The sequence below is a fragment of the Notechis scutatus genome, chromosome 16, assembly GCF_049901735.1.
Source record: "Notechis scutatus isolate UNSWTSFEM ecotype Mainland chromosome 16, rNotScu1.2, whole genome shotgun sequence".
Classification (NCBI taxonomy): Eukaryota; Metazoa; Chordata; class Lepidosauria; order Squamata; family Elapidae; genus Notechis; species Notechis scutatus.
The window spans coordinates 8,013,869-8,026,015 of NC_142024.1; the positions used below are offsets into that span (position 1 = coordinate 8,013,869).

The 12,147-nt window shown below is 46.4% G+C and overlaps 1 protein-coding gene across 1 annotated transcript in view; it reads right to left on the reverse strand.

Annotated features, from left to right (window-relative positions):
- UBR4 (ubiquitin protein ligase E3 component n-recognin 4) overlaps positions 1–12,147 on the reverse strand; it is a 134,285-nt gene that overhangs the window by 47,465 nt on the left and 74,673 nt on the right. The window contains 2 exon segments of the mRNA XM_087944825.1: positions 6,006–6,215; positions 10,335–10,451. Of these exon segments, the coding sequence (XP_087800951.1) occupies positions 6,006–6,215; positions 10,335–10,451 (327 nt within the window).

The following is a 12,147-nucleotide window of genomic DNA, read 5'->3' on the forward strand; positions in this document are numbered from 1 at the left end:
GAGCTTACACACCGAAGACAAATTCCTTGTGTGTCCAATCAGACTTGGCCAATAAAGAATTCTTAGATGTTTATAAACCTAGATTTAAACGTGGTTTTGGACAGTCTATTATGCCAGCTACAAATCCTGCTGATTGCTCCTGAAGAATGCCAACTGGGCTCCAGACCCAAACTACACAGCCAACCAAATATGAGCTAAAAATCAGAACAGGGGTGACCAACTTTGGTGATTTTAAGACTTGTGGACTTCAAATCCCCAGAATTCCCCAGACAGCATAGGTGGCCACTAGTCCACTAGTCTTAAAGTCATCAAAGTTGGACACCCTGACTTAAGAGGATGGAGAGAAAAATCATCTTTATTAGGACATTTTTGTGTATTTATTTCCTTTGAAAAGAAGCTTTTAAATTCATGTTTGTGGGGGCAACCGCCATAGCTTTGGCACACTGTTAGCTATCAGCAGCCGCAGAAAACACAAAAAGAACCCAAGGGGAGACTTTTGAAGTAGCGTGGTTCTTTTTTAATTTTCTTTTTTGTCCTTCCTTCTTCCTTGGCTGAGCTCGTGCTCTTTTTACTTTCTGCTGTGGAGATGAATGTTAAATGACAGGAAACCCAATAAAAAAAAAATGGAGTAACAAGCTGGGATGTTGCCCCAGGTTAAAAGAAAAAAGAAAAAAGAAAAAAAGAGAGGAATATAAGCTACGCCACATCCTCACCGATCTTTAATACCGCTCTCTTCCTACAGCTGGGAAGAGAGGGGGGAGGAAGAGAGGGAAACAGGAGAAATGTGAACGCAGCAAGCTCCTTTGAAAGAAAGGAATAAAAGGGATTAAAAATTGCAACCGTCACTGCAGGCCATAAGAATTTGAGCAGCTCTATTCTTCCAGGAAACAGCACTCGAACACTTAATTCTGGGCTTATTTCATTGTGAACCCTGAGTGCAGGGGTGGAGGGGGGAGAGAAGAAAAAAACACACCGCCAGATGCCAGGAATAAAAACGGGCTTCGTAGTGGTTAAAGTAGGACAAGGTCTGCTTCGGGGGGCGGGGGGGGGGGGGCATGTTAAAAGCTTGCTTTGTGAGACTCTGCCCCACACCGAGGGGAAAGGATGCCGCGAGGAAGGGTCCCGCAGGATTGCCTGGGACGCTACAACATCCTCTGCGCGACCTCTTTTCCTTGTTGCCTTCTGGGAGGGCGGGGGCTTCATGGTATCCGAAGGAGAACATCCAGAATCGGCCACAGCTTTGTTCCGTATAGCATCGCCCTTGTGAACTCCCTCAAGCTTCCTCTTTCCACAATGGATTCCAAGTGGAGGGATTAGTATGTGTCTGTGTATACGTAGGTACATATAACGATGTGTAGTGATAGCATAGGTAAAGAAATACTGGACATTTTAAAGAAGAGATTGGATAACCATTTGCCTGAGATGGTATAGGGTTTCCTACCGGAGCCGAGGTTCGACTAGAAGACCACCAAGGTCCCTTCCAACTCTGTTATTCTATTCTGTTCTGTTCTGTTCTGTTCCATTCTATTCTTCATTCCATTCCATTCCACTCCATTCTATTTCATTCCAATATTTCTATTCTATTCTATTCTATTCTATTCTATTCTATTCTATTCATTCCACTCCACTCCAGTCTATTTCATTCCAATATTTCTATTCTATTCTATTCTATTCTATTCTATTCTTCCTTCCATTCCACTCCACTCCAGTCTATTTCATTCCAATATTTCTATTCTATTCTATTCTATTCTATTCTATTCTATTCTATTCTATTCTATTCTATTCTATTCTACTATTCTATTCTATTCTTCATTCCACTCCACTCCACTCTATTTCATTCCAATATTTCTATTCTATTCTATTCTATTCTATTCTATTCTATTCTATTCTATTCTTCATTCCACTCCACTCCACTCCACTCTATTTCATTCCAATATTTCTATTCTATTCTATTCTATTCTATTCTATTCTTCATTCCACTCCACTCTATTTCATTCCAATATTTCTATTCTATTCTATTCTATTCTATTCTATTCTATTCTATTCTATTCTATTCTATTCTATTCTATTCTATTCTATTCTTCATTCCACTCCACTCCACTCTATTTCATTCCAATATTTCTATTCTATTCTATTCTATTCTATTCTTCATTCCACTCCACTCCACTCCAGTCTATTTCATTCCAATATTTCTATTCTATTCTATTCTATTCTATTCTATTCTATTCTATTCTTCATTCCACTCCACTCCACTCCACTCTATTTCATTCCAATATTTCTATTCTATTCTATTCTATTCTATTCTTCATTCCACTCCACTCCACTCCAGTCTATTTCATTCCAATATTTCTATTCTATTCTATTCTATTCTATTCTATTCTATTCTATTCTTCATTCCACTCCACTCCACTCTATTTCATTCCAATATTTCTATTCTATTCTATTCTATTCTATTCTATTCATTCCACTCCACTCCAGTCTATTTCATTCCAATATTTCTATTCTATTCTATTCTATTCTATTCTATTCTTCCTTCCATTCCACTCCACTCCAGTCTATTTCATTCCAATATTTCTATTCTATTCTATTCTATTCTATTCTATTCTATTCTATTCTACTATTCTATTCTATTCTTCATTCCACTCCACTCCACTCTATTTCATTCCAATATTTCTATTCTATTCTATTCTATTCTATTCTTCATTCCACTCCACTCCACTCCACTCTATTTCATTCCAATATTTCTATTCTATTCTATTCTATTCTATTCTATTCTATTCTATTCTATTCTATTCTATTCTATTCTTCATTCCACTCCACTCCACTCCACTCTATTTCATTCCAATATTTCTATTCTATTCTATTCTATTCTATTCTATTCTATTCTTCATTCCACTCCACTCCACTCTATTTCATTCCAATATTTCTATTCTATTCTATTCTATTCTATTCTATTCTATTCTATTCTTCATTCCACTCCACTCCACTCCACTCTATTTCATTCCAATATTTCTATTCTATTCTATTCTATTCTATTCTATTCTATTCTATTCTTCATTCCACTCCACTCCACTCCACTCTATTTCATTCCAATATTTCTATTCTATTCTATTCTATTCTATTCTTCATTCCACTCCACCCACTCCACTCTATTTCATTCCAATATTTCTATTCTATTCTATTCTATTCTATTCTTCATTCCACTCCACTCCACTCCAGTCTATTTCATTCCAATATTTCTATTCTATTCTATTCTATTCTATTCTATTCTATTCTATTCTTCATTCCACTCCACTCCACTCTATTTCATTCCAATATTTCTATTCTATTCTATTCTATTCTATTCTATTCTATTCTATTCTATTCTATTCTATTCTTCATTCCACTCCACTCCACTCCACTCTATTTCATTCCAATATTTCTATTCTATTCTATTCTATTCTATTCTATTCTTCATTCCACTCCACTCCACTCCAGTCTATTTCATTCCAATATTTCTATTCTATTCTATTCTATTCTATTCTATTCTATTCTATTCTTCATTCCACTCCACTCCACTCCACTCTATTTCATTCCAATATTTCTATTCTATTCTATTCTATTCTATTCTATTCTATTCTATTCTATTCTATTCTACTATTCTATTCTATTCTTCATTCCACTCCACTCCACTCCATTCCACTCCATTCCACTCTATTTCATTCCAATATTTCTATTCTATTCTATTCTATTCTATTCTATTCTATTCTATTCTATTCTATTCTATTCTATTCTATTCTATTCTATTCTATTCTATTCTATTCCATTCCATTCCATTCCATTCCATTCCATTCCATTCCATTCCTATATTCTATTTTATTCTATTCTGCATTCTATCGTATTCTCTCTTCTCTTCTCTTCTCTTCTCTTCTCTTCTCTTCTCTCTTCTCTTCTGAATTCTATTTTCTGTTCTAGTCTATTCTGTTCTCTATTCCTGTGATGGCGAACCTATGGTACACATGCCGGAAGGGGCACCCAGAGCCGTCTCTGCAGGCACACGCGCCATCACCCCAGCTCAGTTCCACTGCGCATGCCAGCCAGCTGATTTTCAGGTATCTGCTGTGCATGCGCGGGGAGCAGGGCGCATGCGGGAGATGCGTACGCATGTGCAGGGGGGGCGGGGGAATCATGGGGGGGGGGGGTGTCGTGCATGCATTGCATGGCATTTCATAGCCTTTCTTGCCTCAGTTGTCAAGTGGAGCACTCCTGTTGATAGATTAGTAACTCGGTCGTTAAGTGAATCTGGCTTCTCCCCTGACTTTGTCAGAGGGTCACAAAAGGGGTTCTCGTGGCCCTGGGATCCCGCGGCCATCATAAACATGAACCAGTTTGCCAAACACCTGAATTCTGATCACATGATCCCGAGGATGCGGGAAAGGCCGTGACGGTGAAAAATGGTCCTAAGTCATTTTTCTCCAGGGCCGTGGTAGCTTTGAATGGTCACTAAATGAACTGCTGTAAGTCGAGGACTACCTATACTTTGAAAGCAGGCAGCAGAATTCCATTTTTAACGCGGGCCAGTGTGATCAGGGTAAAGAATGACAATAAAGAGGATCTTAATTTTAATTTTCGCAGCTGGGATAATCCAATGTTTTTCTCCAGCCAGGTTCCTGGAGACCCTCCGTCCTTAATTCAGCTTCCACAACTAACCCCATGATTCCGAGGTTCCCCTGGGCGATATTGTTCTAAGAACGACACCATTTAACTATCTGCCTTCTTTAAACCCCGATCATCAGCCTACACCAAACTTTTTGCTGTTTCAACAGAATCAAAACAATCGAATTTGAGACTGAAGAAGTAAACAAAGCACAGGATAGAATGTGGTACAGCAGGGGTCCCCAACCACCGGTCCGCGGACCGGTACCAGTCCGTGGAACAAGTCCTACCGGGCCACTGGCTTGCTGGGTGCCGCCATCTTTTTTTGATGAAAAAGTGCTTCCGGTGAGCTTTTCCGGGTAGAAAGCTCACCGGAAGCACTTTTTCATCAAAAAAAGATGGCGGCGCCCAGCTAATGCCGGTACCGGGCCGCGGCGTAAAAAAGGTTGGGGATCACTGGTATACAGAACTCGGCATTCCCACAGCCAGCAGTTCGATCCTGACCGGTTGAACTCAGCCTTCCATCCCTTCCGAGGTGGGTCAAATGAGGACCCAGATTGTTGGGGGCAAAAGGCTGACTCTGTAAACTGTTTAGAGAGGGCTGTGAAAGCACCGTGAAGTGGTATATAAGTCTTAAGGGCTATTGCTACCTTCCTTCCTTACCTCCTTCCCTTACCCTTCCCTCCTTCCGGATAGAATGCACTATTGCAGGCTAATTCTGCCCACAGCCAGCAGTTCGATCCTGACTGGCTCAAGGTTGACTCAGCCTTCCGAGGTAAGTAAAGTGAGGACCCTGGTTGTTGGGGGCAAGAGGCTGACTCTGTCAACCGCCTAGAGAGAGCTGGAAAGCACTATGAAGTGGTATGTAAGTCACAGTGCTATTGCTATCTTCCTTCTTCCTTCCTTCCTTCCTTCCTTCCTTTCCTTCCTTCCTTCCTTCCTTCCTTCCTTCCTTCCCCTTCCTTCCTTCCTTCCTTCCTTCCTTCCTTCCTTTCCTTCCTTCCTTCCTTCCTTCCTTCCTTCCCAAAGGTTAGAATACAAAATGGCAGCCTAACTCTGCACACAGCCGGCTGCTTCATCCTGAGAGAGCTGATCCTCAGAGGGCTGTAAAGCCCTGCGAAGCGGTATAGAAGTCCATTGCTATGGCGACCATGTTCCTAATTCTTCAAAATCTGAAATTCTGGCCACTCCTTTAAGAGTTGTTTTTTTTTATTATTATCACATCCTGGAAAGGGAACGTTAGCCCCTCCACACACACCCCTCCCCATGAATGAATTAGTCCAGTGTTGAATGCTGGCCAGGGGGTTTCTGGGAGTTGTAGTCCACCCGTCTGAAAAGACGTCAATGCCTTCGGCCACCGCAAATCTCACCTTGACGTACTGCCGCAGAAAGAACGGGCTCATGTCCGGCGGAGAGGAGGTGGTGTGGGGCTTCAGGAGCTGGCTGGTGGGCACGGGCTCCTCGTCATTCTGCTGGCTCTTCCAGTAGTCCAGCAGGGACTTCAGGACGTGAAGGCAATAGTCCACTGCTCCGGAGCTCAGCAAAGCGGCCGCGGTGGCACTCGAAATCAGGGAGGACGACTGCGGGAGACACAGAGAGCATGGAGGGACCCAAGTGGTGGCGTTCAACCGGTTTGGCCCAGTTCGGCATTCAGAAGAAGACCCAGGCCCACCCCCTCTTCATCCTAGGGCACACAGGGAGGAGTGGATAAGGGAGAAACGTGAGTGGCGTAGTCTACGGGGGAGGAAGGGGCCCTGATCCCCTTCATGGGCTGCAGCTGTGAGGACTGTTTAGAAGGACAAACTGCGCACGGCCCAGTGCCGGAAGCAAAGCGTGAAATAATTCTAGTCTTGTCAGTTCTTATCTGAGTTCTGGCCTCCTTCCCAGTGTGTGCATTTCGATATCTGTGGACGTCTTCAAGCCCTTATCCTGCCTTGTCTCGTTAATTGCTTCAGTGTGGTTTGTGTTGTTTTTTTTCCTATTTATAATTTATATGTATTTTGAGTTTGAACGGATTTTCTTCCTTTTCGCAACTGTTTGTGGGGGAGTTTTTTTTCTCCAGTCAGTGATAATTGGGACTTTGGAGACCAAGTTGAAGGAATTAAAAGGGACTTCCACCTTTTTTTGTGACTTTGCTGTTTTGGTATCCCACTCTGGGTCATCACATAGGGTCCCACTGCTAGAGGGACCCCGTCGCTCTTCCCTCAGCCGACCAAATGGCCCAGCCGCTTGAAACTGAAATCAGAGGCTCAGCACCCAGGAGCCCAAGTCTCCAGTTCAACTGTTCTGAGCTTTTGTGGGGGCGAGATGCTGATACGAGAGAGATGGAGGTTGAGCCCTCTGGGCTCCTGAGCTCAAGTCCAAGAGGGGCTGGGGCGATGAATTCAATGGCCAGCCTCTCTTTCTCGCCTGCTCTTTAGAATCATCATTTGATGCTTTTTTTTAAAAAAAAAAAAACCTCACTGCTGTGAAATATCATTATTACACACACACACAAAGCCTGGGGGAAAAACCCTGAAAAATTGGGGAAAACAACCCCAGTTTTTTTCTCCAATTTTTTCCATTTTTTCCCCCAGGCCGTCCCATCTCTACACCTACCCCCAAAAGATTAAAAAATAATAATAATAATAATAATAATAATAATAATAATAATAATAATAATAATAATAATAATAATAATAATAATAATAATAATAATAATGTCTTTTTTTAAAAAAAATCCTGATTTCATCCACTAAAGACTAAAGACAAGGCAGGCAGGATCCAGCCTCCAGGGCTTCCATCTCCTTCCTTCTCCAGGGCTTCCGACAGCTGGGCAGGGAAAAGCTCCTTCTCTGCCCAAGCCTCAGCCGTGCCAGTGGAAGTCTGAGCCAAGGAGGCCGAGGGGGCATCCACGCTGGCGCCAATGCCATCTCCCTCAGAGTGAAAGGGACTGGGCGGATGGGGGGGGGGAGGCAGATTAGCACATGCAAGAATACCAACAGAAGCCCAGGGTTTCCCAATGGTCGAGTCTCGGTGGCCCAGTACTGCAGGCTGCCTGCAATTTGGCAATTCAAATCCCACCAGGCTCAAGGTTGACTCAGCCTTCCATCCTTCACAGGTGGGTAAAATGAGGAGCCAGATTGTTGGGGGCAAGAGGCTGACTCTGTAGAGAGGACTATAAAGCACTGTGAAGCGGTATATAAGTCTAAGTGCTATTTCCTTCCTTCCTTCCTTCCTTCCTTCCTACCTACCTTCCCTCGCTCCCTCCTTCCTTCCCAGTGTTTAGAATGCAGCATTGCAGGTTAATTCTGCCCACAGCCATAGTTCAATCCTGTCTGACTGGCTCAAGGTTGATTCAGCCTTCCGTCCTTCCGAGGTGGGTAACATGAGGACCAAGATTGTTGGGGGCAAAAGGCTGACTCTGTCAACCACTTAGAGAGGGCTGGAAAGCACTGTGAAGTGGTGTGTAAGTCTAAGTGCTATTGCTATCTTCCTTCCTTCCTTCCTTCCTTCCTTCCTTCCTTCCTTCCTTCCTTCCTTCCTTCCTTCCTCCCTTCCTTCCTTCCTTCCCTTCCCTTCCCTTCCCTTCCCAATGGTTAGAATGCAACATTGCAGCCTGACTCTGCCCACTCCCAGCAGTTTGATCCTGACTGGCTCAAGGTTGACTCGTCCTTCCATCCTTCACAGGTGGGTAAAATGAGGACCCAGATTGTTGGGGAAAAGAGGCTGACTCTGCAAAACCACTTAGAGGGGGCCAGGAAGCACCGGGAAGCAATTTATAAGTCTAAATGCTATTGCTATGCTAATGCTATCGGTAACGTTGAACCCAGGACCTTCTGCAGAGTAAGGGCAGGGATGCTTTCCATCAGCCTGGCACGGCCAGGTGATGCAAGAACACTTATCCAAACCACTTCGGGGTTTCCGTGGCTTGCAGCCCCCCGAAGCCAAGCAAGCAGGAGGGAGAATGAAGGATTGGGGAGGGGGTGAGCTTTGCGCCCAATCCAGCAGACTCCAGGTGGCCTCAAGAGGAGCCACAGAACGGCCCTCGGGGGCAAGGGGGGAAGGTCACCGCGCTTCTGCTGGGACTGGGCACTTTGTAGCCTTTGATATTCTTTGAAGAGAGCCGCGCTAGGATCACCTCTACGCTTCTTCTTCGGAAGGAGGCTTAGTTTAAAAGAGGCAAGAAGGGAGGGAGGGAGAGAGAAGCAAAATGGCAATCAGCTCTGGAGTCTAATCTCCCCTCGACACACATGCCGGTGGGCACCAAGCAGAGGATTAAGGAGGAGGAGGAGGAGGAGGAGGAGAGAGGGGCTCCCACCCCCTTTTTCATTTGCCTCTCCTTCAAACGAGGACTCGGAGAGTCCTCTCCTCTCCGTTCCCCTGGAATTCAGCCAGTTGGGGGTGATGGAAGGGAGGATGCGGCGCTTTTGAAGAGAGGCCAGGAGCCTCCCCGGCTCTCTCGCCCCCCCCCCAATTGGTCATCTGCACTTGGACAGGTTTTGAAAAGCCCCCCCCCCCAATCCTCTCCTGCACTTGGGAGGAAAAGGGGGGGCCAGAGAGGCTGGCGAGCCCCAAGTGTAAATAAAACCATTAGAGAAAGCCCTCTTCCTAAATCCAAACAAAGCCCACAGCCCGTAAGCTCATTAAAATTCAATGCCTCCCCAAGTTCCATTTTTAACCTCTGCGCTTTTGTTATTAATATGCTTTCCGCGACATGCGCCTTTGCCGGGCTTCCGCTCTTGAAATGCCGCCTTAGCGCGGCACCGTTTAGCAACGGAATCCTCTTAGCGGGTTTCGGAACATGGCAGATAGCGCGGACATCTCGGCCTACCCGACAATCCCATTTGCAAATCCTCCCTCCCTTCCTCCCACCCATGGGGGTTGTTGTTTTTTTTCTCTCGTTTTTTTTTTTTTAACCACGGAGGGTTTGGTTGGGCAAAGGCTCGCTCGGTCACCCGGGTCCCAAACCCGGAGCCCGAAGGGTTTTGTAATCGGGAAAGGTGGTGTTGTCGCCTGTCGGCCGCTGGCCCCTCCGGCAGCCACATCAGAGGAGGAGGAGGAAGCGTGGGAGTCAGGGTCAGCGTCAAGGCAACCTAAGAGCTCGGAGGGGGAAGAGGGGAATGGAGCTGGCAAAGAGAGAGAAGAGAGAGAGAGAGAGAGAGAGAGAGGGAGGGAGGGAGGGAGGGAGGGAGGGAGGGAGAGAGAGAGAGAGGGAGGCAGAGACGGAGCCTGAGATGTCAACAGCCCCAGGACCGGAGGAGGCTGATGAGGAAGAAGAGGAACAGCTGGGTCCAGTGCCTGACTGCGGAAGCGCAGAAGGCAGAGGAGAGGAGAGCAGTGGAAATCTATGGGCCGGTCCTTGGGACGGAAGAGCCAACATTGCTATAGAAGCCCCATCCTAGCTCTGGGGATAAAAGGCAGGGGGAGGAGGTGAATAGATTGTGCTAGACAACTATTCATCTCCCCGACAGACGGACTTGTTAGCCTGCGGTGAGAGAGAAACTGTTTGCCGGGGCTGCCGACGCTCCTAATTAAAGGAAACTTTTGAGTTCACGTCAGAGGGTTTGTGGTGTTTGGGGAGCTGGTCAGAACGGGTGGCAAAAGGGTGAATTGGGAAGGGGGAAGAAAACAGCCCTTTCCTTTCTGCCTGACATGCAGCCTGCCCGGACACGCTTGTGGGGCATGCCCCACTTTACCAGGCCCCGCTCCTCACATACCTCACAAATGGATGATTTCGAACCGGATTTGGTCCGGGACATGAAGACGCTCAAGAGCCTCATGATTACCAGGTGGACTTCGTTGTGGGGAGAGCGTTCGTTCTTCTTGGACACGTCCTGCGAGGGAGAAAGGAAAGAGTGAGGAAAGGGCTAAGGGAAAGGATTTGTGGTTGCCCATCGACAGGTAATCCTCGACTTACAACAGCGCATTTAGTGCACCGTCCAAAGTGACAATTTGCACTGGGGAAAAACAATTCAGTTGTGACTGTTTTTCCCACTTTCACACGCCACTAAAGAAGCATCTCCCCACCCCGCACCCCCGTGTCCATACAATCAAAATTCGGATGCTTGGCCATTGCTTCATGTTTACAACGGTTGTCAATACTCAAGGGTCACGTTATCATCTTTCGTCACCTCAGATTAACAGAGTTGGAAGGGACCTTGGAGGTCATCTAGTCCGGGGGTCGCCAACCTTTTGGACCTCAGGGACCACCAAACTCATAATTTTAAATCCCGCAGACCAGAGACCCACCTGGGAAAATCCCCCAAAAAGTCTGCAGGAAAATTCTCCACCTCATTTTCCTACCGATCAATCATTCTTTATTTGGGATCGCAGGATACCGTCTCCAGCTCCATTCTCCGGGAGAGAGAGAGAGACTTTTGGCTTCATGCAAGGAAAGCAGCAGAGCAGCAGAAGCTTTTTTTCTCCTCAAACTCTGCCAGAAATGAGTCTTTGCTGGCGCAGCCTCTTGGAGCAGGAGGCCTTGCAGGGCCTCAAAGACTCATTTCTGGCAGAGTTTGGGGAGAGAAAGAAAGACTTTGGCTGCTTTCCTGCATGCAGCCAAAAGCAGAAGAAGAAAGAAGCGGAAAGAAGCAGCCCGGTGGCCAGGCCAGGCAAGTGGGGTGTGTGGGGCAAGTTCTCCTCCTCCGCCCTTTTCCCCCTCCCCTCACTACCTTGTGTTGTTCACAATGCAAGCGACACAAGCCTTGTGTTCCCACGGACCATGTGGGCGGCGCAGCCTTGTGTTCCCATGCAGCCTGGATTAATTGCTTTGGGGGTAACATTTCCCTGCGGACCACCCAAATTTTCTCACGGACCACCAGTGGTCCCCGGCCTCACTGGTTGGCGACCACTGATCTAGTCCAACCCTCCGGTTCCTGACAAGCGAAGTCGATGGGGGAAGCCAGATTCACTTAACAACTGTGTACCACTAACGTAATACAACACAACGATTCGCTTAACACAACTGCGACGGGAAAAGCCGTACAATGGGGGCAAACTCACTTAACCCAGCGTTTGCTTCACCTAGCAACAGAAGCGCTGGGCTCCCTTGGGGGGTCATAACTCGAGGACTACCTGTAGTCTGAACCCTTGCCAGACACAAAGCGGAGGAGAAAAAAAAACACCTGTTACGCCCGATTCCCCCCGAGAATTATGATGGGTGCACAGGTGCAGACCGATCTCGGATACCCCTTGATTGCAAAATACTTTTGTGTTGTTTTTTCAAAGCTGGCACTACGGCCTACAGATCTGACTCATTTCGTGACCAGGCGGGCAGTAAACAAATTAAATATATACGGTTAAATAAATAGCCAACCCATCCATGAGGCCAAAGGCAATGAACCTGACGAAGCTCACCAGCTGGCCGGCTCTCTCTCTCTCTCTCTCTCTCTCTCCCTCTCTCTCTCTCTCTCTCTCTCTCTCTCTCTCTCTCTCTCTCTCTCTCTCTCTCTCTAGCTGCTGCTGCCCTCTAGTGGCCAGCAAGTCAAAGGGCTTCCCCGCCTGGCCTGCAAAGTGGCGTTTCCCCCACAG